This window comes from Cervus elaphus, chromosome 12 (assembly GCF_910594005.1).
Source record: "Cervus elaphus chromosome 12, mCerEla1.1, whole genome shotgun sequence".
NCBI lineage: Eukaryota > Metazoa > Chordata > Mammalia > Artiodactyla > Cervidae > Cervus > Cervus elaphus.
This window is the reverse complement of record NC_057826.1, coordinates 3175504-3198154: the sequence shown is the minus strand read 5'-3', so window position 1 is coordinate 3198154 and position 22651 is coordinate 3175504. Positions and strand designations below refer to the sequence as shown.

Genomic DNA, 22651 nt, shown 5'->3' with positions numbered 1-22651 from the left:
GATCACTCTTAAAAAATATACTGTACTTTCTAAGAAAAATGGACCAATGTCTTAGAAAGACTCCTCGATTCCTTCAGTGAATATTGACTGAGTACCTCCTGTGTGTCAAACCCTGTCCCGGGTGGAAGGGAGATACAGCACTGAACAGAACAACACAATTACCCTCAAGTAACTTACATGATGCTGGGAGGAAAAGACAAGCAAAATTACCTGAGAAGTTACATAATGATGAGTGCTACGAAGAAAGATATTCAACTGTAAGATTAAAATGCCAAACATTTTTAAAGAGCAAGCTAGAATTAAATGGGAAATTTCGGTTCTTATAACAATTCACCGTGCAAAAGTGAGAGAAATAACTGAGCTCTTACTGCACACGGTGTCAACATCCAGGGCTGATGTTCTCTATGTGCACTGCCACAAGCGAGGTCACTGTGTTTCAGGCCCATGCGACTGAGGGTAAACCAGAACCCTCCATTCTCCAATCATTTCAGTTAACTAGTTTGTGCTATTGCGGAATCCTTACTTATATCGCATTCTAAGAAATGAATTCACTTTAGTTTAGTCATTCAGTCTTGCCCGACTCTTTGCAACCCCACGGACTGCAGCACGCCAGGCCTCCCTGTCCATCACTAACTCCTGAGCCTACCCAAACCCATGTCCATCGAGTCATTGATGCCATCCAACCATTTCATCCTCTGTCATCCCCTTCTCCTCCTGCCCTCAATCTTTCCCAGCATCAGGGTCCTTTCAAATGAGTCAGCTCTTCACATCAGGTGGCCAATGTATTGGAGTTTCAGCTTCAGCATCAGTCCTCCCAATGAACACCCAGGACTGATCTCCTTTAGGATGGACTGGTTGGATCTCCTTGCAGTCCAAGGGACTCTCAAGAGTCTTCTCTAACACCACAGTTCAAAAGCATCAATTCTTCAGTGCTCAGCTTTCTTTATAGTCCAACTCTCACATCCATACATGACCACTGGAAAAACCATAGCCTTGACTAGACGGACCTTTGTTGGCAAAGTAATGTCTCTGCTTTTAAATATGCTGTCTAGGTTAGTCATAACTTTCCTTCCAAGGAGTGTCTTTTAATTTCATGCCTGCAGTCACCATCTGCAGTGATTTTGGAGCCCCAAAAAATAAAGTCTGACACTGCTTCCACTGTTTCCCCATCTATTTCCCATGAGTGATGGGACCAGATGCCATGATCTCAGTTTTCTGAATGCTGAGTTTTAAGCCAGCTTTTTCACTCTCCTCTTTCACTTTCATAAAGAGGCTCTCTAATTCGTCTTCACTTTCTGCCATAAGGGTGATGTCATCTGAGTATCTGGGGTTATTGATATTTCTCCCGGCAATCTTGATTCCAGCTTGCACTTCCTCCAGCCCAGCATTTCACATGATGTACTCTGCATATAAGTTAAATAAGCAGAGTGACAATATACAGCCTTGACGTACTCCTTTCCCAATTTGGAACCAATCCATTTTCCATGTCCAGTTCTAACTGTTGCTTCTTGACCTACATACAGATTTCTCAGGAGGCAGGTAAGGTGGTTTGGTATCCCCATCTCTTTCAGAATTTTCCACAGTTTGTTGCGATCCACACAGTCAAAGGCCTTGGCAAAGTCAATAAAGCAGAAGTAGATGTTTTCTGGAACTCTCTTGCTTTTTCTATGATCCAGTGCATGTTGGTAATTTGATCTCTGGTTCCTCTGCCTTTTCTAAAACCAGCCTGACCATCTGGGAGTTCTCAGTTCACATGCTGTTGAAGCCTCGCTTGGAGAATTTTGAGCATTACTTTGCTAGCGTGTGAGATGAGTGCAATTGTATGGTAGTTTGAACATTCTCTTTGTTCAAATCTCTGAAATTTGGGCCCTTTGGGGCTTGCTTATTAGCTTAATTCACAAATGCCTGTGTTTTAGGGCAATGGATAAATGGTAGCTGTTCTCTTCTTATTGAGAGGACCGTGAAAAAGACAGATAACCTCAGTCTGTTTTGGCCATATTAAAGTCTTTATATTTCAATTGAGTCACAGGAAAAAGTTTATTTCATGTTTTCTTGAAGTATTAGTTATTCCATCTTGTCTCACCATAGACAGTAGTGTGAGCTATACTTTTAGCCATAACCACGTAATATAAAAATGAAAAGAAGGGCTGAAATGGGTTTATTTAGGAACAGCTGCTTATTTTTCTGACATTCACTTTTGTCAGGTTATATTACAGCTGTTTCACTTAGAGAACAAATTATGGTTACAGGAGCGAGGGCAAAAGCAGGGGGTAGGGATGGTTAGGGAGTTTGGGATAGTCAGGCACACACTATTTAAAGGTAGCAGTGCGTACAGGCTGCATTTACAGGACCTACTGTGTAGCACAGGGAGCTCTGCTCAACCTCACCTGGCAGCCTGGATGGGAGGGGAGTTTGTGGGAGAACGGATACAAGTGTATGTATGGCTGAATCCCTTCATTATTCACCTGAAACCATCACATCTCTGCTTGTTAACTGGCTACACCCTAACACAAAATAAAAAGTTTAAAAAGTTACAGCTGTTTCATGTTATATTGAAAGGGCTGTGGGGCCTTCCCTGGTGGTCCAGTGGTTAGGACTTGGGGCTCCCACTGCAGGGGGCACGCGTTCCATCCCTGATAGGGGAACTAAGACCCCACACCCCAGGCGATCACGGCCAAAAGACACAGAAATGGTTATGATGTGGGGAGGGCGACAGAGAGAGAAAGGGAATCAGAATGAGGACTTTAAAACAATACATACGGTCACAGTTAACATCTATTGTCTAAAATAATGTTACCCAAGGTATTTTCTATTGTCTTGAAAAAAAAAAACACAACAGCCCTACTGCCATTAAACTAGTATTACCATGAAAGATCTGAGAATTAAAAAAAAAAAAAAATCAGGGAAATTACTTTCCTGGTTAAAATCCTAATTATACAAGTGAAGAAACTCAGACTTCTGTTACAACAAGCTATGTTTGCTTCTTCATTAATAAAGGGAGTTTGAAAATCATGGTTTCATCATACAAGAACTAATTTTTTACCTTGCATATTTACCAGGTGGTTTTCTACTTATAACAAATACCTCTTCCATATACACAAATACTCCAAGAAAAGAATAAAAGTGTATCCCTCTCTAATATAAAAAAACCATTTCCAGTTTTTATCAATAATATAAAGTTCCATGTAATAAAGGCCACATTTAAGGGTCTAATGGATTTCCTTTTAATCGAAGCTGTTCACTGAGGATCAAGGAATGGGGTAGGGGAATGGGAGTATTTAACTCAGAAACACACACTCAGTATATTCTAATTGTTTAAGTACCATAACGCCAGTTATATTTTATTCCAAGAAGTGCTACTTAAAAATACATACAAGGGATTTCCCTAGTGGTCCAGTGGCTAAGACTCAGAGTTCCCAGTGCAGGGGGCCCAGGTTCGATTCCTGATCAAGGATCGCAATATGCTGCAACTAAGACCTGGTGTAGTCAAATAAATAAATATAAATAAATAGATATAATTTTTTAAATATATACAATATTTTCATTTTACTTAGAAGCAGAAGAGGATGAACAAGCTACTAGTATGTATGTGCTACTAAGGATAACAGGAATTGTTCTCTATTCCTATATCCAACTACCCTATATTCAAGGAATATAATGGTTAAAAAAAGGGAATATAATGATAAAAGTCTCAATTAACAACAACAACAAAAAAAAACAAACAAACAGGGACTTCCCTGGTGGTCCAGTGGTTAGGATTCTGCTCTTCCAATGCAGGGGACTCAGGTTTGATCCCAGACCAGGGAACTAAGGCCCCACAAGCCGCGTGATGTGGCCAAAAACCAAAGTTTACATGACAGAAACATGACTTGCAGAAGAATTAAAGATGGAGTAACATGTACAGTGGCACTGTCCCCATGCCCGTAATTCACAGATGGTAGAATGGTTACACTTGGGTGGTGGGAGGAACTGCTGTAACAGATGGAGAGACACCTGTGTGCAGAGCAGCTGAATCTCAGTGACCCAGCTTCAACAATAAAGGCAGCAAGAACTTCAACAGGCTCCCTGGTTCCACCACTTTTTCCTGCCTGCATGCAGACTCTGACTCTAGAAGCCCCCAAGTCCATCCAACAGCACTGCAACCAGATCTTGCTCTGGAAATCTCTCAACAGGCAACTCCCCTGGGGTATATTTCAGCAGACTGCAGCTTCCAACTCTGCCAGAGAACAAGCTCGCAAGAGGCTTCCTATCAAACGGCTCTGCGCTCAGCATGCTCTTCAGACATTCCAAACCATGCCTCGAGGCCTGATTGTGATTCATGCTCCTTCTCAGGCTTTATCTTTCCTTGCCTGATGCGACTTCAACATCTTATTTTAAGCAAAATAGATTGTAGTAATTAAAATAAAAGATTACAAATTTCAAAAGTACTTAAAACAATCTCCATCAGATTTGGGAGGCTGCAACTGTGACAAACGGTCCTTAACGGCATGAGCTCGGGGCAGGCCACCTGTCACTGGCCCCAGGTCACCTACTGGGGGGATCAGGGAGCCGGAAGCACTAGTCCCGCTGTGGTTTCTTAACGGTGAGCAAGCTACTCGACACCTTTTGGCCTCAGTTCACCCGATAAAATGGGTATGAGACTGCCTCTCTCACAGGGTTGGTAAGGATAGAAATAAACAGCAACATTTATGTCAATGCATGGAGAAAACCACTACAATATTGTAAAGTAATTAGCCTCCAACTAATAAAAATAAATGGGAAAAAATAAATAAAGCACTTAGACCACGCAAGAATAAGTCCTCAAGTAACATTAGCTCTTGTTATCAGAGTTTAAGTCCCCTGAAATAGTATAAAATTTCTCACTACGTCTTCTGTAGCATAGAAAATTCTACACTTAAATGCTAGCCCTTCAGTAACAGGGCTTTCTCTTTGGCGACTTTTCCTGGTCTTTCTCTTTCCTTTTACGTCTTCTGTAGCATAGAAAATTCTACACTTAAATGCTAGCCCTTCAGTAACAGGGCTTTCTCTTTGGCGACTTTTCCTGGTCTTTCTCTTTCCTTTTAAAATAAATTGTTTAAAAAAATATAACGACTGGGTTGCTTTTCCTTATGAAAACAGCAATGGCTCAAAGAAAAAGCAGTGTGCTGCGGAGGGAAAAGCACTAACCCTGCAGTGGGAAGACCCCAGCTCCAGCCGGGGGTGCCGCTGGCGGGCGGCCCTGTAGTGGACAGTGAGGTCTGCACTCTAGCAACGGGGGACAGATACTGTACCAACACTCATTCGTCATCTTAGACATGTGTTTCATTATCAAACATGCTTCTTTTTCTTAAGTCACCATTCAGATGTAAATCTCACTTCAAAATGCATGCCAGTTAACAAAAATACAAACAAATAAGCATTTGCAAAATATGGGTGAGAAGTAAGGTTATTTTCTAGATAATCCACCCCAAACTCTGGAAGGAAGAGAAAGGACATCATATGGAATATTTTCATTCTCAGTGGTATAGTTCTTGAGCTTCACTGGCTGACTTAATGGCAACACCTCAAGTCATTTTTCTCTATAAATTATTCCAACCAATGAACAAATTTACATGATGAAAAAAGAAAACAGAAATCGCTAAAGAAAAATAACTCTACACTAAACAAATAGTGGCTTCCCAGGTGGCTCAGTGGTAAAGAATCCGCCTGCCAAGGCAGGAGTCCCAGGTTTGAGCTCAGGTTTGACCCCTAGGTTTGGAAGATCCCCTAGAGAAGGAAATGGTAACCCATTTCAGTATTTTTGCCTAGAAAAATGCCATGGGCAGAGGAGCCTGGGGCCCTACAGTCCATAGGGTCTCAAAGAGTCAGGCACAACTGAGCAACTGAACACACACGCAACACACGTGTCCTGCATCAGGACCTCCCGTCGGTCTGGACACTGCCCATCTTTGGTCCATTCCATTTCTGAGATGGTGGGAGGAGGAAGGAACTCAGTTACACTCAGGATGAAACTGACATATGTAAAGCATCTAAACAGTGCTAGCACCTTGTCAGTATCCAGCAGAAAGCTTCTGCTCCTATCACGTGCAACATATCACGTATGAAAGATACAAGATCCAGACTTCTTGTTTTCCTTGAGCCACATAGGGAGTGCTCACGTTCATCTAGCACCAAATCCCCACCTGGTCGCCTATAAAACTTGAATCTGATGGTAGAAAGCTCAATCGGCTAAAAATTCACATGACATGGAAATTAATTTGTCAAGTCAGAGACTGAGCCGTCTAAATAATTATAACATGACTGAGCAAAGACAAGCTGTTTTTCGATTCACAGGGAAATGAGCTGCCACCACCCAGCATGGAATTACTTGTATATTTTCTTAGCCCGCTCAGTTAAAACTTGTTCAAAATAACACAATTACACTGTCCTATTCACAAATAAAAACCGTGCACACCTTTTAGTGATTTCATTTGGATAATCTAGATGAAGCGGCACAAGCCCTTGACAAGAGTTATTTCTACAACAAGCCACTCCTTCTCATATAGGATTTGGGTCATGCATGTTTATTCTAGTGAAATTAACATCTTAAGATGATTCTCAGGAACTTAAATTGCCTTTGGATATCCTGTCAGTTCACTAAAAGATAAATCTAAGTGACATTTATACATGAACAAACTGCTTGGAGAACCAAACAGGAAAATACTTGCTAAAGCAACATACTGTTTAAAACAGTGATGTGAGCAAAAGCTTTGTTAACAGAAAAGAAAATGCCAAGTTCAGACAGGGTGTGTATTCTAACAAGAAGAATGAAGTAGACTGCTCAACAGTCGGCCAGGGGGGTTTGGTTAATGCGTGAAGGAAATATGAGTAATCCATCCTGTCAGGGGAGAATGCTCACACACCTACTGCCTAGGTGGGCACAAAGGCGCTGACTGGTAGGGAGAAAGACGAGGATCCACCATCAGAGGTGCAATGAAGAAGCCACCATTCACAGCCTGTTCCCTTTCCTCCGTGAAAGGAGATCTTCTTTTTTTCGGTAACAGTTAAGTTATCCAAGACAGGAAACGAATACCCCAAACGCCCTTTCCTAAAATCTAAAGGCCATTCAAAATAGGCATTGGTCGGGGAAGGGGGTAAGGAGTGATACTCCAGAGGCAAATTATTTTCTTAAAAATATGAAGGTCTTGAATTTTTCACAAATGTTCACTACCACCACCTTCATTCTGGAAAAAAAGAAAGAGTAGGGAAGAAAGACCCTGTTTAGCCTAGAGAAGAGGAAAGACTGCCTCATCCAAGAGGCTTCTAGGCCCACCACCTGAGCTCATCGATGAATGGAAAGAGGGGTGGATCCTAAACTCACCTGAAATTGTGTGCAAGATTCTGCATTTTGATCAGATTCTCCAAAGGGTCCATGACACTTAAAATTTTAAAACTCATTAAAAAGAAGGAAAAAAAAACTTTAAAAGTCAAAGTTCAAGCAGAAGTCTAACAGATACAAACTCAAATTCTGGCTCTTCTGCATATTAGCCATATGACTGCCCAGGTTAGCACTGCAAATCACCCTATTTTTCAGAACTTCAGTTTCCTCCTTTTAAGATGGAAGAGATAATGCGCAACTCACTGCGAGGATTAAATGAGGTAAGAGATGCTAAGCTTCAGCAAGACAGCGTTCACCCACGCACAAGGAGGGCGGCGGAAAGCGGTTATGTTAACAGCATCGAGCATCACGAGGAATGAGATCTGAAGCCATAAGCACCAAGGATGATGAAGAACTTAGAGAGCACCCCTAAACACCATCAGCTCCTGTCTGCCACTTTGTACCAACTCACAAACCTCTGTACACAAGCAAATTCACTCTCAATTCCATACGGTCACGAGACCACACTATTGGGACAGACCACTGGTGAGAGACATTCAGGGACACCTCCAATGTCTCTTAGGGGAAAAATCCAGCACTGGCAGAAGAACACATCAGACCGTTAGCCCTTAAATTTATTAGAAGTTCAGTGAAGGCTGAACACTCCATTTCTTTGAGTAAACAGGTGTCCAGCTTCTGTAATAACTTGTGTGATACATTATTGTAAAATGCATAATATCTCCATGTTTGTATATAAAATCCCTCTACTTACTTAAATGGCTAGTTTTAATCATTTAGACCAAGTAAGAGAAGTAACAGAAAAATCTAAGAATCAAGAAAAATCCTTGCTCATTTATAATCAAGTTTGGACTTTGGAAAGCTTTATTTAGGTAGAGAGGCCAATCTAAGACTTAAATTTGCTTCAGATGGTCCAATAGATCAAACTAAAATGTTTACTGATCCTTGTCTATAAGTCAACCTTACCTGTTTTATAACATACATACCTGAATGAGTAACTGCTCAGCCCAAAGGCTAAAAAGTGTGCAGGTATTATACTCTTACCTTACACATATTTCAGCTATTTTTAGAGTCCAAATGAAAATAGCTAGTACAGACAGAAATGCGCATGAAATTCTTGAGGCCTACTCAGATAACAGTCAAGATAAGGTCAGTGGATATTTGGAATACCTAAGACACTAATTTAAAATAAAACACTCTGGTAGCCAAGAACACTTTCTAAAGTAGTGCTTGAGAGTAATGGTTTGTATTTAATGCTCAATTCCTCTTCGATTCCAACAAATCCCTCAGCCAAAAACTGTCCCCATTTGCCAGAAACACTGTGAGAAGAATCGGTTTAAAGTTCAGCAAAGAAGTTGCCATTCCCCTGACAGAGCAATCTCACCCCAGAGAGCCTCTGAAACACACACTCTAAGTATTTCAGAAGAATCCCAGAATGAAAAAGAAAAAAGTCTAAAGAAAAGAGGTTCGCTGCTGCTGCTAAGTCACTTCAGTCGTGTCCGACTCTGTGTGACCCCATAGACGGCAGCCCACCAGGTTCCCCGGTCCCTGAGATTCTCCAGGCAAGAATACTGGAGTGGGTTGCCATTTCCTTCTCCAATGCATGAAAGGGAAAGTGAAGTCACTCAGTCGTGTCCAACTCTCAGTGACCCCATGCACTGCAGCCCACCAGGCTCCCCCGTCCCTGGGATTTTCCAGGCGAGAGTACTGGAGTGAGGTGCCATCGTCTTCTCCGTGAGGTTCTCTGCTACCTCCGCTCAAACTCTGTAAATGTTCAACTCTCTCCAGGAAGTAAAATCATACAGCAAATAAAGGCTGACTTAACTGAACTGTGATCTCTGCTTATCAGTCTAAACTCAAAACAAGAATCTTATTTTTTAAACTAAGTAGACACTGATTCAGCAACCACATACTCTAAGGTGGTGGAGGTTGTGTTATTCCCCTAGTCATGTCTGACTCTCTGTGACTCCACGGACTATAGCCCGCCAAGCTCCTCTGTCCATGGGGTTTCCGAGGCAACAATTCTAGAGTGGGTTGCCTTTCCTTCTCCAGGGGATGTTTCCAACCCAGGGGTCGCGCCTGCTGTCTCCTGCCCTGCAGGCGGGCTGCTTACCTCTGAGCCACTGGGGCAGCCTACACTGAAAGTCGAATCACCATTTCAGACACTGGTGAGACGACAGTCCTACTAGGATAGAGGTTACATTCCAAGGAATAAAAACTTGGCATGTGTGTGACACATTTCAAATACAACTTTAAAAACATTTTCTGGGTACCTGTGATAAATCAGAACAAAGTAACCAAGTATCAAATTATAATTTAAAAATGAGAGGCCATAATAAGAACTTCTAAGTTTTGCTAGACTTTTCAACTTATTCAACAAAACCTTAGGGGTGCTTAGTAACCATTTCAAAACTGTTATTTCGAAAAGTTATGTTATCTATGCTATACATGCAGAAAACAATGGGGATCCTTGTTCCCTCTACACAAAATATTCACAAACAGCTCAAAGAAAACTGCCCTGTAAAACTTAAGTTATAAAATTAACACATAATGTATCATAGCAGAAGCATGAAAACGTTATCTTCAAAAGGTTTCCAGGTTTTTTTTCATTTTTAGCCATGCCAAGGGGCTTGCGGGATCCTAGTTCCCTGACCAGGATCCAACCCAGACCTGTCAGTGAGAGTCTTAACCACTGGACCACTGGGGAAGCCCCCAAAAGGTTTCTAGGATTTTTAAAATTTCCTGTTTCCCTAACTGGAGATCTAAAAACTTAAAAACTCCAACCAAGTGCAATTTTAAACTGAATAAAAACATTAAGATAAAGAAAGACATGGTATAAAAAAATTACATTTCCCCTGCTCTCTGCCGTGTGAGGACATAGTGAGATACCAGCAAGCTCCCAGCCAGAAGATAGAGCTCTCAGCGAAGCTGGACCAAGCTGACAGCTTGACCTTTGACCCCAGCCTCCAGAAGGGTGAGAAATCACTCTGTGGTTTATAGGCCATGCCATCTGTGATATTTCGTTAGAGCAGCCTGAGTGGACTAAGACATACACCAAGCAGCAGAATAGCTGGATCATATGAATGTGAGGTGCCGTGAGGGTGGGGGTGGGGGGTCGGGGGTAGAAACCAGTTCTGCTGGGTCCTCCGAAACGCCATAAACTGCAACACCAGGCACAGGCCCCTGGCACAGAGTGCCTAGTAAGTTTCAATAAATGTGTATCAATGAATGAAAACACACACACAAAAGGATTAAAAGCATATGGAGCAACGGCAGTCTACTGAGCAAGAAGCTGCAGAAAGAGCTTCCCTGGTGGCTCAGTGATGGAGAATCCGCCTGCCGGTGCAGGAGACACGGGAAGACACCTGATCCGGGAAGACTCCACACACGGCAGAGCAGCTAAGCCGCGCGCCACAGCCCTCGGGCCTGAGCTCCAAAGCCCAGGAGCCACAACCACCGAGCCCACGCTCCGCAGCAGGAGAAGCCACCGCAAGCAGGGAGAAGCCTGGACCAGCTGGAGGGGAGGCCTGACTTGCCACAACTAGAGGAAAAAAAAAAACCCCGCACACAGGAACGAAGACCCAGCACAACCAAGATAATAAATGAATAAAAACAATTTTTGAGAAAATAAATAATATTTTGCAATGAATCTAATTAAAACCCATGATAGCACAATTAAAATGTGATTATCAAATGTAATATAAGATTTAAAAGAATTCCTGAGAAAAACATGCCTTAGAGAAAAAATATAAACCTTAAGTCAAAATTTCATTATTTTTGTTTGTTTAAATCCTAGAGGTTAGTTTGAGAGCAAGAGGGAAGAAACACAGAAGCAAAGACCTACTGAAGCTCTGTTTGTGGGCAGTGTGTTGTTGTACAAATTAATTACCACTGGCACGAAAACAGAGGTTCCAACATAACTGCCAAACCACAATGGAATACTAAAATTCTGTTTAGTAAGGTAAGAAGTACCATTACCAGTGGCCACTACACTTGTTTGTACTATCAATATAAGAACATTTTATGAAACAAACATGTATTCTGTTAGTAAAAGGAAGAAGCAAAGATACTTACAAAAGAAAGAAAAGAGTTAATTTGAAGAGGTCAGCCAGCATAGAGTGGAAATGGGAGTCACAAATACGGAAGACGGTGCTGAAGAATAAGACGGTGCTGAAGGATAACACTCACCGAGAGCTTCCTGAATACCAGGTGTTCTGCTAAGTTTTCTATCTAAGATTGTATCCTCACAACCCCTGTCAAAGAGATAATATCAGCATCCCCAACTTACAGATGAAAAACCCCTGGGCTTGGGAAATTAAGTAACTGGTCCAAGAGCACACACTGCTAGGGGCAACACTGGGACCCAAACCCAGGGGTTTCCAACCCAACTGGCAAACGTCTCAACCAGTCGCTAAACAGGCTGGCCTTCTCAAGAGGCCGACAGAGGCAGCACCGCCCCAGACGGGACACCGAGACTTGGAGCAGCTCGTCCTGTCCTGGAGGCACGGCCGCTCCCCGTGTGAAGATATACGTAAGGCTTTCCGGGCAACTTCTCTGATTCCACGATCGCCGAGCAATGTCCGGTCTGCTCTGGCTCCCAGACGGCCTGCCTCCAGGGAGATCCTGGCCTAGCCAGAGGGCATGCACACTCGGAGCCCTCTTCATAATTTAGATGAGATACCGAGCTCTGCATCTCACCGTACAGGCCTAGCATCCTGGTTTTACAAATTCCCAGTGAGCTGGGGTAACACACGGCTTACGCTCTGAACCAGGTCTTTGGGTCTGACCGTCTCACTCTAGACTGTGACATTCTTTCAGACACACTGCCCCATGGGTGACACGCTCTTGTCTCACTGCCTCCATCAAACCCTGGTAACACACACTTTCATAATTAGAAAGTTTTCCTAATTCCCCTTACGTTCTGTGAAGACTCTGACAGCCTCTCTTAAAACAGTGATATTAAACTCAACGACATGCAAGGAATTTCACCAGCTCTAAGAGGCTGTTGCTATCACGAACAGCAATGTTTTCCTGCAGCAATCCTCCCCCCCAACCCCGCCCCATTTTAAAAAGCCACTTTTCACAGCTCAAATACGGTGGGTTCAGGAAAAAGTTGACAACACACATTAACTACACTGGATATAAGTATATTAACCTTTTAGTTTTTAGTTCCTTAATGTACTATCAAATATCTCACATGGTCAAAAAAAACTATGAAGGCTGACAAACATCATTTAATCACACATTCAGCTTAAGAAATAAAATACCACCCTACAGATCAAACTGCCAGGTATAGCATTATAATGGTATTACTGTCCTTATAACTGTCATAATAGAAAAAACAAAGTGAAAGTCATGTCCAGCTCTTTGCGACCCCATGGAATAGTCCATGGGATTCTCCAGGCCAGAATACTGGAGTGGGTAGCCATTCCCTTCTCCCAGGGATCTTCCCAACCCAGGGAACAAACTCAGGTCTCCCACATTGCAGGCGGATTTTTTACCAGCTGAGCCATCAGGGAAGCCTGCAATGTAGGAGACCCCGGTTCGATTCCTGGGTCGGGAAGATCCGCTGGAGAAGGGATACCTTCTGGTACCCACTCCAGAGGCTACCCACTCCAGTATTCTTGGGCTTTCTGACCATGACTATACTAAAATGTTGGAAATGGTGGGACAGCCTGTCCGGGGGCAAGACATTTTCTAGGGATCACACCTGTTCCCACCTAGAGCACTCTTCCTTTCTGTTAAAAATCACTCTCATTATATACCCACAGCCAGATGAAGCTGCCTGTTTCTGAGTCTGATCATCTCAAACAAGAGATGGCAACTTCTCTGGGCTTCTTGACTCACAGAGAAGCAAAGCAATGTCTGTGGGTTCAGTTCAACCTGTGCTTATAAAGGACTTTTCATGTCTTAATAAATTAACCATAGTTAATTTACTGTAACTAATAAATAAACCACAGTTCAAGAAATTGACTCTAGTGGTTACAGGCAGACCAGGTGCATGAGGAAGAAATCACAGGGGGGAAAAAAAAAATAGGAAAAAAGGAAAAATGGGTAAAGGGAACAAAAAAGATGGGACTAAATAAATGCAAGTAGGCAGGACCAGTCACTGAGGCGGGCCCTTCTGGTTTACTTTCCCCTTCTCGGGCCGCTGCACCTCATTTCCTTCTAAGGTCCCTCTCACCTGAGCTCCAGACCCAGATGCTCCGCCTGCTCGGCATCTCCAGCTGGCACCTGAAACTCAGCACGTCGGAAGTGAATGGCCCACACCTCCGCCAACTCCCCTCCGACCTGCTCTTCCTTCTGTGTTTCTTCGCTCGGGGGCGATCCGGTAAACGGTGATTCCCCATTTACCAGAAACCTCAGGATCCACCTGGACCCTGGGAAGTCCCTCCGCATCTCCAGACTCGGCTCGCTTCTCCTCAGCCCCATCCAAATCCAAGGGGACTCCCGTCTGCGCCACAACCACTCTTCTCTAATCATGTTCTCCAGAGGCAGCACGGCTTTGTAAAAACAATCATGCCACGTGCGTGTTTAAAAAACTGCACAGGGGCATCCCTGGCAGTCCAGGGGTGAAGACGCTATACTTCTACTGCAGGGGGCACGGGTTTGACTCCTGGTGTGGGAACTAAGATCTTGCATGCCTCACAGTGTGGCCAAAAAAAAAAAAAACAATTTTTTTAATAAAGTTAAAAAATAAAAACTCTTCACTAACTTCCTCATTTGCAGGACAAGCCCCAAACCTTAAGAACCCCGCACGGGGTGGCCCCTGGCCTGCAGCCTTACCTCTCCCCCTCAGGTGTCACGTAGATTACCTGCCTTCTGTCTCTGGCCACGTGGGGACAGTCTTCTCCAGCCCCAGACTGGACCAGCCCACCCCCCATCCTTCGGGTCCCAGCTCAGACATCACTCGCCCCAGGAAGCCTTTCCTCCCTTGCCTCTCCCTAATGTCTACAGCACCTCCTGCTGCCCTCATCACCACGGGCCTTGTGCCTACTTCTTATCGGTATCGACGCTAGGCTGAGCTCCCGGTACCTATGTGCTGTTCGGTTGCTCAGTCGTGTCCGACTCTTTGTGACCCCACAGACTGCAGCAGGCCAGGCTTCCCTGTCCCTCACCATCTCCCAGAGTTTGCTCAGACTCATGTCCATTGGGCTTCCCTGGTGCGTCAGCTGGTAAAGAATTCATCTGCAACGCGGGAGACCTGGGTTCAATCCCTGGGCTGGGAAGATGCCCTGGAGAAGGGAATGATACCCACTCCAGCATTTTGGCCTTGAGAATTCCATGGACAGAGGAGCCTGGAGGGCTACAGGCCATGGGGTCAGAAAGAGTTGGACGTGACTGAGCAACTTACCCCTCCCTTTCATGTCCATTGAGTTGGTGATGCCATCCAACCACCTCACCCTCTGTCACCCCCTTCTCCTCCTGCCCTCCATCTTTCCCAGCATCAGGGTTTTTTTCCAGAGTGCTTGGCCCTTAATACGTCTTTAAAACTGACTGATGAAATGATGGGATGCTCACCAGGGGAATAGTTTATCTATTCCTGACTTTTCATAAACTATAAATCAGCGGGATTTCCCAGTTGAGACCGTAACATTTAAGTGAAATAGCTAGCTTTTCCATCTTTCTCTTACTCCAGAACCAGGCAGTCAAAGACCAGAAGAGACCTGGGTCTAATTAGAGCCCTTTTCTTCACAGGCCTTACATATCTCTTTAAATGCAAGACATTATGTGGATGCTTGAGGACGCCACAACGTGCTGCAGACTGAGTTAGGGCTTTTCCAGGAAAACCCCGTGATCACTGTAACAGACTATAGAGTTATCCGCGCTGCGGCTTCACACGCACAGTAAACCACACAGTCACTCCGAGTGTTACGCACCACTGTTACCCCGTGCTTCAGATGAGGGAACCAGAGCTCAGACAGGTCACACTCCTCACCTAAGGTTAAACAGTTAAATGGATGCAGAAACCAGAATTCAAACCGAAACATGTCTCTCAAAGTTTCGCTTGACCTCTGGAAAACAAAGGGCTTCCCTTGGTGGCTCAGATGGTAAAGAACCCACCTGCTAATGCAGGAGGCGTAAGAGACTCGGGCTCAATCCCTGGGTCGGGAACATCCCCTGGAGGAGGCAACCCACTCCCGTCTTCCTGCCTGGAGAATCCCATAGACAGAGGAAACTAGCAGGCTACCGTCCAAAAGGTTGCGGTTGCGAAGAGTTGGACACTATTGAAGTGACTTAGCACACAGGCACGCTCGTGCAAAAGAGTCACTGAATGCTGAACAAATGAATGAAGTCAGTAAACTCTACTACATCAGGATGACGCATGTGGGATCAATACCAGAAGGTCAGAACTACTTGGACACTCCAAAATGCATTCCTTTTTTTTTTTTTAAAGTGGCTTAAAACAACTATTTTATCTTGCTGCCAGTTCTGTGGGTCAAGAATTTGGGCAGGACTTGCCTAGGTATCTGCCGGATGCCTGGGGGCTGAAAGGATCCATTTCCAAGATGGCTTCTTCACGCAGATGCCAACATGCATTCCTGTTTCATTTTGGTTTACATTTTGGGAGAACACATAAACATTTTCAAAACTTGGACATTGTGGGGATATTCCTGGTGGTCCAGCGGCTAAGACTCCACACTCCCAACCCAGGGGTCCGGGGCTCCATCCCTAGCCAGGGAACTAGATCCCACACATGGCAGCTAAAAGATCATGCATGCCGCACCTAGGACCTGGCACAGCCAAATAAGTCAATACATGTGTAAGGAAAACCTAATCTCAGTTCAGTCACTCAGTGGTGTTCGACTCCTTGAGACCCCATGAACTGCAGCACGCCAGGCCTCCCTGTCCATCACCAACTCCCAGAGCTTGCTCAAACTCATGTCCATTGAGCCGGTGATGCCATCCAACCATCTCAGGCATTGTTAATTCTTTTAAGGGGCATCCCCAAGAAAAGGTCTCTTTGCTCAGTTTCATTCCTTCCTCACAGGGAGAGGGGCTCACAGGCTCAACTCAGACTATCCTAGTGCCTGTGTGCTAAACCACTTTAGTGGTGTCCAACTCTTCGCGACCCTTTGGGGCTGCAGCCCTCCAGCCTCCTCTGTCCATGCGATTCTCCAGGCAAGAATACTGGAGTGGCTTGCCATGCCCTCCTCCAGGGGATCTTCCCCACCCAAGCCTGGAACCTGGGTCTCCCGCATTGCAGACAGATTCTTTACCATCTGAGCCAGCAGGGAAGCCCCAGATTATCCTGGCCAGGGAGGTACTTTGAGAAGACACAGCCAGCATGCATTTATAGTAGCTTGAAAATAAGGAGCAAAATTCGGCGGAAGAAGCCTGCAGGTTTTTTTTGGGGGGTGGGGGGGGAAGCTTACCTCCCGCAGCTCCAGTCTTTGGGCCACAGCCTCCAGGCTCTCCTGGCCAGTGCTCTCCACAGACAGCGTGAACTCTACAAACTCATTGTTGAGCAGCTGGATCCGGGCAACTAGGCAGCTCTTGCTGGATACGGTGTAGCGCCGCGTGCGTTTTAGTTTCAATCCAAATGGCAGTGGCATCTTCTTCTCCCTTCAAGAGCTGGAGGGGTAAAAAGCGAACAGCACGGCCAGCAGTCCAGGGGTGGTGATGACCAGAGAAAGCGATCCCGTCCCAACCGGAGGAGCACCGAGGAGTCTCCGACTGGTCACCCAGCAGCTGCTGCCATCAAAAAGCAACAGAGTCTCCAAAGACCATGTGATGGGAGCTCCCACGCCAGTGCTGGGGAGAGAGGGACGCTGGTTACAGGGGCGACAGCAACTCCGGCTTTGTTTTTAAAAATAAAAATCAATAAAAGCTGTATCTAAGCGATAAGCTTTCCCTCCCCTCTGGAAAAAAACAAGGCCTTAACAGGATCTGGGAGGGGCTGGAGAAGTTTCACAGCAGAGGTGTGTTAGGCCCTGGGTCAGACCCCACCCCTCATTCAGTTCCACAAATAGTGGCCACCAGATGTGGCTACCTTCAGGATTAAACGAGACGAGGGCTGGCACAACTATAGCCCCAAATTAGTAGCGAGCATTAGTGGTCCTCTTTCTATTTTAAAGTCTTAGTTTTTTTTTCATAGTTAACTCTTTTTGGCTCCCTAATACTCCAACTGTATCTTTAGCCCTTAAGTGAGTTAATTGTCAAAAAAAAAAACAAAAAACCAAAACACCCTTCAAAAGAGCTACGTTCAAGTCCCAATTAGGCAAATTAACGCCGAACCCGAATGGAATCATCCTCTGTCACATGTGGCAGCTGTGAGGTTCAAATGACGTGAACACTTAACAGGCATTTGCAGAACTTCGCGGTTTGCATATATTTACGTCACCATTTCGATTTATTTATAAACAAACTGTAAGACTCTACACGCGCCGGTGACCGGGTTACTAAGCCTGTCAGCTCTGAGAAGCCTGGCCCGCGCCCGTCTCCGGGTGGGGGCGCCTAGAGGCGGTGAGCCTTCCCCGAGGCGGCTCCACAGCCCTGAGGAGGAGCGGGACAAGGCTTCGAACTCCATCCTGATATAAAGACGTGAGCAAGGCGCTCAACGAGCCCGTGAGGCCAACAGCGCCGAGGGCTCCGACTCCGCGCTCCCGGAAGAGCAGGCGGCGTTGCCCGGGCAACCGACGGCCTCGGCGGCGCCGGAACCCTCCGCCTTGCCGCTGAGTTTCCGAACGGACGCTCCAGGAGAGAGGACAGGCTCGGGCTCACGCCGGAGGGAACGCTTAAAGGGCCCGGCTAGAGCCCCCACAGACGAGGGTGCGGTTTGAGCGGGGTCCGTTTACCTCAGGGCTGCCCCACCCATACCCCAAACACGTGACGTAAAACTTTTTAAAGCACACCAGTTGGTGTGTTAATTCCAGGGTGGAAGCAAAACGGCCTTGAGCGGCAGCTTGGAACTTGGACACTGACAAGATTTTTTTGGAATTTTTTTTTACCCCCTTCAACAAGTCGACAAAATCGCAGATATCCAGAATCCCGGGACGGCCCCCGCCCTCCGTCGTCTTCTGAATAGAGGCTGCCTCCGAGGACGCAGCCTGGGGCTCGGTCGCAGCTGGTTACCCTGAGCCGGGGCCGGCAACCGCCGCGCGGAGCCCCCAGGCCCCTCTCTCAGCCAGCGGACACGGAAGGCGGTCCTCGGGAGAAGCGGCGCTCTCTTGGCCTCACAGGGGGCCGACCCCAGACTCCTTCTCGGTCTCGCCTTCCCCACTGCGCCTCAGCCCCAGAGGTGATGGGCTCTCAGGGCTGGCCGGGGTGGGGGCCGGAGGTGAGGAGAACCAGCGTTTAGCTCTTACACTAGGCTTTGGCAGACCTAACACTATTAATTCCATCTCACTGAAGTGTACTGCGTCTCTGAGGACAAGGCGGCGGAGTGGGCCTTTGGGTGTGCGTGCTAAGTCGCTGCAGTCCTGTTGGACTCTGCGACCCCAGGACTGGAGCCTGCCAGGCTCCTCTGTCCATGGGATGCTCTAGGCAAGTATTTTGGAGTGGGTTGCCATTTCCCAACCCAGGGATCGAACCCCCTGTTTCTTAGGTCTGCCTGTATTAGTCAGGCGGGTTCTTTACCTCTAGCGCCACCGGGGAAGCCCCCCAGTGGGCCTTTAGAGACGTCTAGTCAGTCTCTCAGTCGTGTCTGACTGTTTGCGACCCCATGGACTGTACATGGATTCTCCAGGCCACAATACTGTAGTAGGTGGCCGTTCCCTTCTCCCAGCGATCGAACCCAGGTCTCCCGCATTGCAGGCGTATTCTTTACCAGCTGAGCCACCAGGGAAGCCCCACAGAAAATCTGAAAGTGAAAGTGAAGCCGCTCAGTCATGTACGACTCTTTGCGACCCCATGGACTGTAGCCTACCAAGCTCCTCCATCCGTGGGATTCTCCAGGCTAGAATACTGGAGTGGGTTGCCATTTCCTTCTCCAGGAGATCTTCCCAACCCAGGGATTGAACCCAGGTCTCCTGCATTGCAGGCAGACGCTTTACCATCTGAGCTTCCCACCAGGAAAGCTTATGTTAGTCGCTCAGTCGTGACTGACTGTTTGCAACCCCATGGACTGTACCACCAGGCCCCTCTGTCCATGGAATTCTCCAGGCAAGAATACTAGAGTGGGTTGCGATTCCCTTCTCTGGGGAGTCTTCCCAACCCAGAGATCGAATCCAGGTCTCCTCCAATGCAGGTAGATCCTTTACCGTCTAAGCTACAAGGGAAGCCCACAGAAAGTCTAAACGGAATCAATTCCTAAGCCGTCCTTGCTCTTAAGTAGATTACAAGCATGCTCTAATTGCATACATGACCCAACCACGACTTTCTGCTTTCGTTGTCTGTGTTTGGGTTTTGTTTGTTTGAGCTCTGGTTATGCACAGATAGCCAGAAAAATAAAAGTTAAAAACAAGAAATAGAGGGAAAAGGCCAGAGGAAAAAAGAAAACTAGAAGTGCATAAACCACTGTGTTAATTTAACAGCATTTGCTGTGTACCTCTGGAGGGTAAAAGCACCTTTCGAAAGAAGGGAATAGAAAATAGACATTATGAAAAGACATGGGCTCTACCTGCAGTTTTCAGTGCTCTTGTTTGTGTCAGGGTATAAGCCAAATAGATCGTTGAGACAAAATGAAAAGTTTAAAAAAAAATCAAGAAGTGAAAACTTGAAATAATAAGCTTTCAACTAGAAAAGTGCCTATGAGCCATGAGTGTAAATTTTAAAAGATTATAGATACTCTTATAGATATGCTAAATACCCTATCAAGAGATAAGGTAATGAATTTAAATTTTTCATACAAATTATGGTAACTGGAAACAGAACAGTTAAAGTTGTACAGAGGAAAGATGAAAGTTTGTATTGGGGATGTTCAAACATGGTATTCTCTTCACTGCAAATATAGAATTATGCCTTGAAGGCAGTAGATACTACATTATATAACTTAATTATCAACTTAAGCTCTGATGAAGCAGAGTAAAACTGTGCTGTCCCAGAGTCTGAAATGTTTTACTGCATCAAGGATAAAGACAAGCCAATGTTTTCTCTTTTTTATTTTGGTAGCTGTTATAAAAACTAATTGAAAAAGAGGGGTATGTGTGTGTGAAACAATTTACACACTTAATTTTCAGTTATATACAGTATTTGCTACCAAATAGGGTCATAAAGTTAAGAATGTTTGAATAGAGGAGTAGAAATTGAAGATGCTTTGGCCAGGGGGTGCCTGTTTCAGGTGTAAAATAATATGAAATAATTTGAAAGGTAGCTGGGTCTGAAGTCTTAACTGATTACTAAACATTCATAATTAGCTTTTGCAGGAAAATATACTAAGATATTCTGTTTCTCTACAAAGTCACTTTGTTTTGAAATTTAAAAAAATAGGTATATGTTAATCATGTTCAAATATTCAAAAGGTAGACTGAGATATTTATTCATTTTAATGTTTTTACATACCCTCTCAGAAGCTTCCAAATACACTTTTAAATTCTGAATCCTGTAGTTTTCCGCTTTGTTGCTAGAGTCCTCATTACGTGTAATTTTACTAATAATGCTTTCAAATAAAACAATCTCTAAAAGTGTATTCTTAGAATAATGTATAGATATATAGCATTAAATCCAACGCATATTTGTCCTGAACACATTTATGCGTAGAACTCGCGAATAAAATGTGCTGGAAACAACAGACAACTACTTTAAGAATAAAATTTCTATCATATCCCAAAGTTAAAAAAAAAAAAAATCTGTCAGCAACCCTTAGGCATACAGCGGTTGTCACCTGGCGCACACGGAGTATTTTGAACGCGTTTGCGAGCACACGCTATTATAAGGCTTTCTCAGCAAAAAAGAAAATAAGACGAGCATGCCAAAAGCGGCCAGTCTAATCAGGATTTGCAGAAATCACAAGTCGGAATTTGCAGACCCAAGAATTCTTTTTTTCCAGAGTAAACACTCTTTACTCCAAAACCAAAACAAGCCATCACCACGAAACAGTCCTTCGCTCCTCTCCTCGCCAAAGTTATCTGGCAAATCTCGCACTTAATATTCCGAGAGGCACAAACATGCCTAAGACTTTTAAAGCCCCGAGGCAGAATTAAGCCGCTCACAACCGAGGAGCTCCGAATACAAGTTCAAGACCCCTCTGGAAATGCCTCAAGTAGACCGGAGAGAGCCTGGAAGTTTTCTCTTTGTTACGCTCGCCCCTGCCTCGGGTCTGGGCAGCCGGAACGCGTCCTCCCCGGACTCGGGGGTGCCGGCTGGCGGACACTGCCCCGCGCTCGGCCCCCACCGCCCCCCGCGCCTCGCAGGCCGGGGCCCCGCGCCCTCACCTGCTCCCGCGGCCGCATCCTCGGGGCCGCGCGCCCCGCTCAGCGGCCCGCCCCGCGGAGCCCCGCCGCGCGGCCGCCGCAGCCGCGCCCGCACTCCAGCCCGCGCCGCGGCGCGCTCACGGGGCCCGCGCGCCTCGCTTCCTGTCTCCCCAGTCCCGGCCCGCCGCGCATTCCCCCGCGTCGAGGGCGGAGGCCCGCAGCTGGGGCCGGCGGCGCCGCACGCAGAGGCCCGGCGAGGGCCGGGCAGCCGGAGGACGCGCGGCCGGAGCAGCGGGGCGGCCGGGCCCGGGCGTCCCTCCCCCGGGCCGGGCGGGCGGGCGGATCCGGAGAGGCGGCGGCGGCCCGTGACCTCAGAGGGCTGGAATGCGGGCGGGGGAGGCGCGGACAGCTGCGCCCGGCCGCCGGGGAGGGGGCGCGCCGCTGCTTGTTTGAATCATATGACCGCTTATTTTAAGAGTTTCCAAATAAAGCGAGGCCTTAACAAAAATGAGAGGAGGGGGTAACATTTCGGTGCCAGGTAAAGGGTGTTATTCCCGCGTTACTAGGTGATCGGTAAAAGGGTATTATTGCCGGAGTTGTTCATTTACTCGTCTACATGTCTGAAAACAGTTCAACTAGTCTATTTCTTCTCCCTTGCTTTCGTCTAAGGGCATACCCCATAAAAAAAGGATTGGTAACAAGGTGGGAAGGATTGGTATACAGGGTGGCAAAGTCCCCTTCCCCTAAAAAAGATTGTGTGTGAAAGTCGTTCAGTCGTGTCCAACTCCTCGCGACCCCATGGGCTGCAGCCCACCAGGCTCCTCTGTCCGTGGGGTTCTCCAGGCAAGAATAGTGGAGTGGACTACTGCCATGCCCTTCTCCAGGGGGTCTTCCCAACCCAGGGGTTGCGCCCCGGTTTCCCGCGCTGCAGGCAGATTCTTTACCGTTTGAGCCACCAGCGAAGCCTCCAAAAAGACTGATATGTTTCAAATAACCTGTAGGT

The 22651-nt window shown here is 46.1% G+C and overlaps 1 protein-coding gene and 1 non-coding gene across 2 annotated transcripts in view; one reads left to right on the top strand and one right to left on the bottom strand.

The window, feature by feature from the left end:
- Positions 1-21992, bottom strand: part of PTPN21 (protein tyrosine phosphatase non-receptor type 21) — a 76735-nt gene extending 54743 nt beyond the window's left edge. Inside the window, exons 1-2 of the mRNA XM_043919402.1 lie at positions 21670-21992; positions 16732-17110 (exon numbers count right to left, since the gene is read on the bottom strand). Coding sequence (XP_043775337.1) covers positions 16732-16911 — 180 coding nt within the window. The 5' untranslated portion in view covers positions 16912-17110; positions 21670-21992. The remainder of the gene's footprint in view (positions 1-16731; positions 17111-21669) is intronic.
- Positions 3735-3807, top strand: TRNAG-UCC. Its single transcript has one exon. It is a non-coding gene; the product is annotated as a tRNA-Gly (tRNA).
- Positions 21993-22651: the final 659 nt, after the last annotated feature.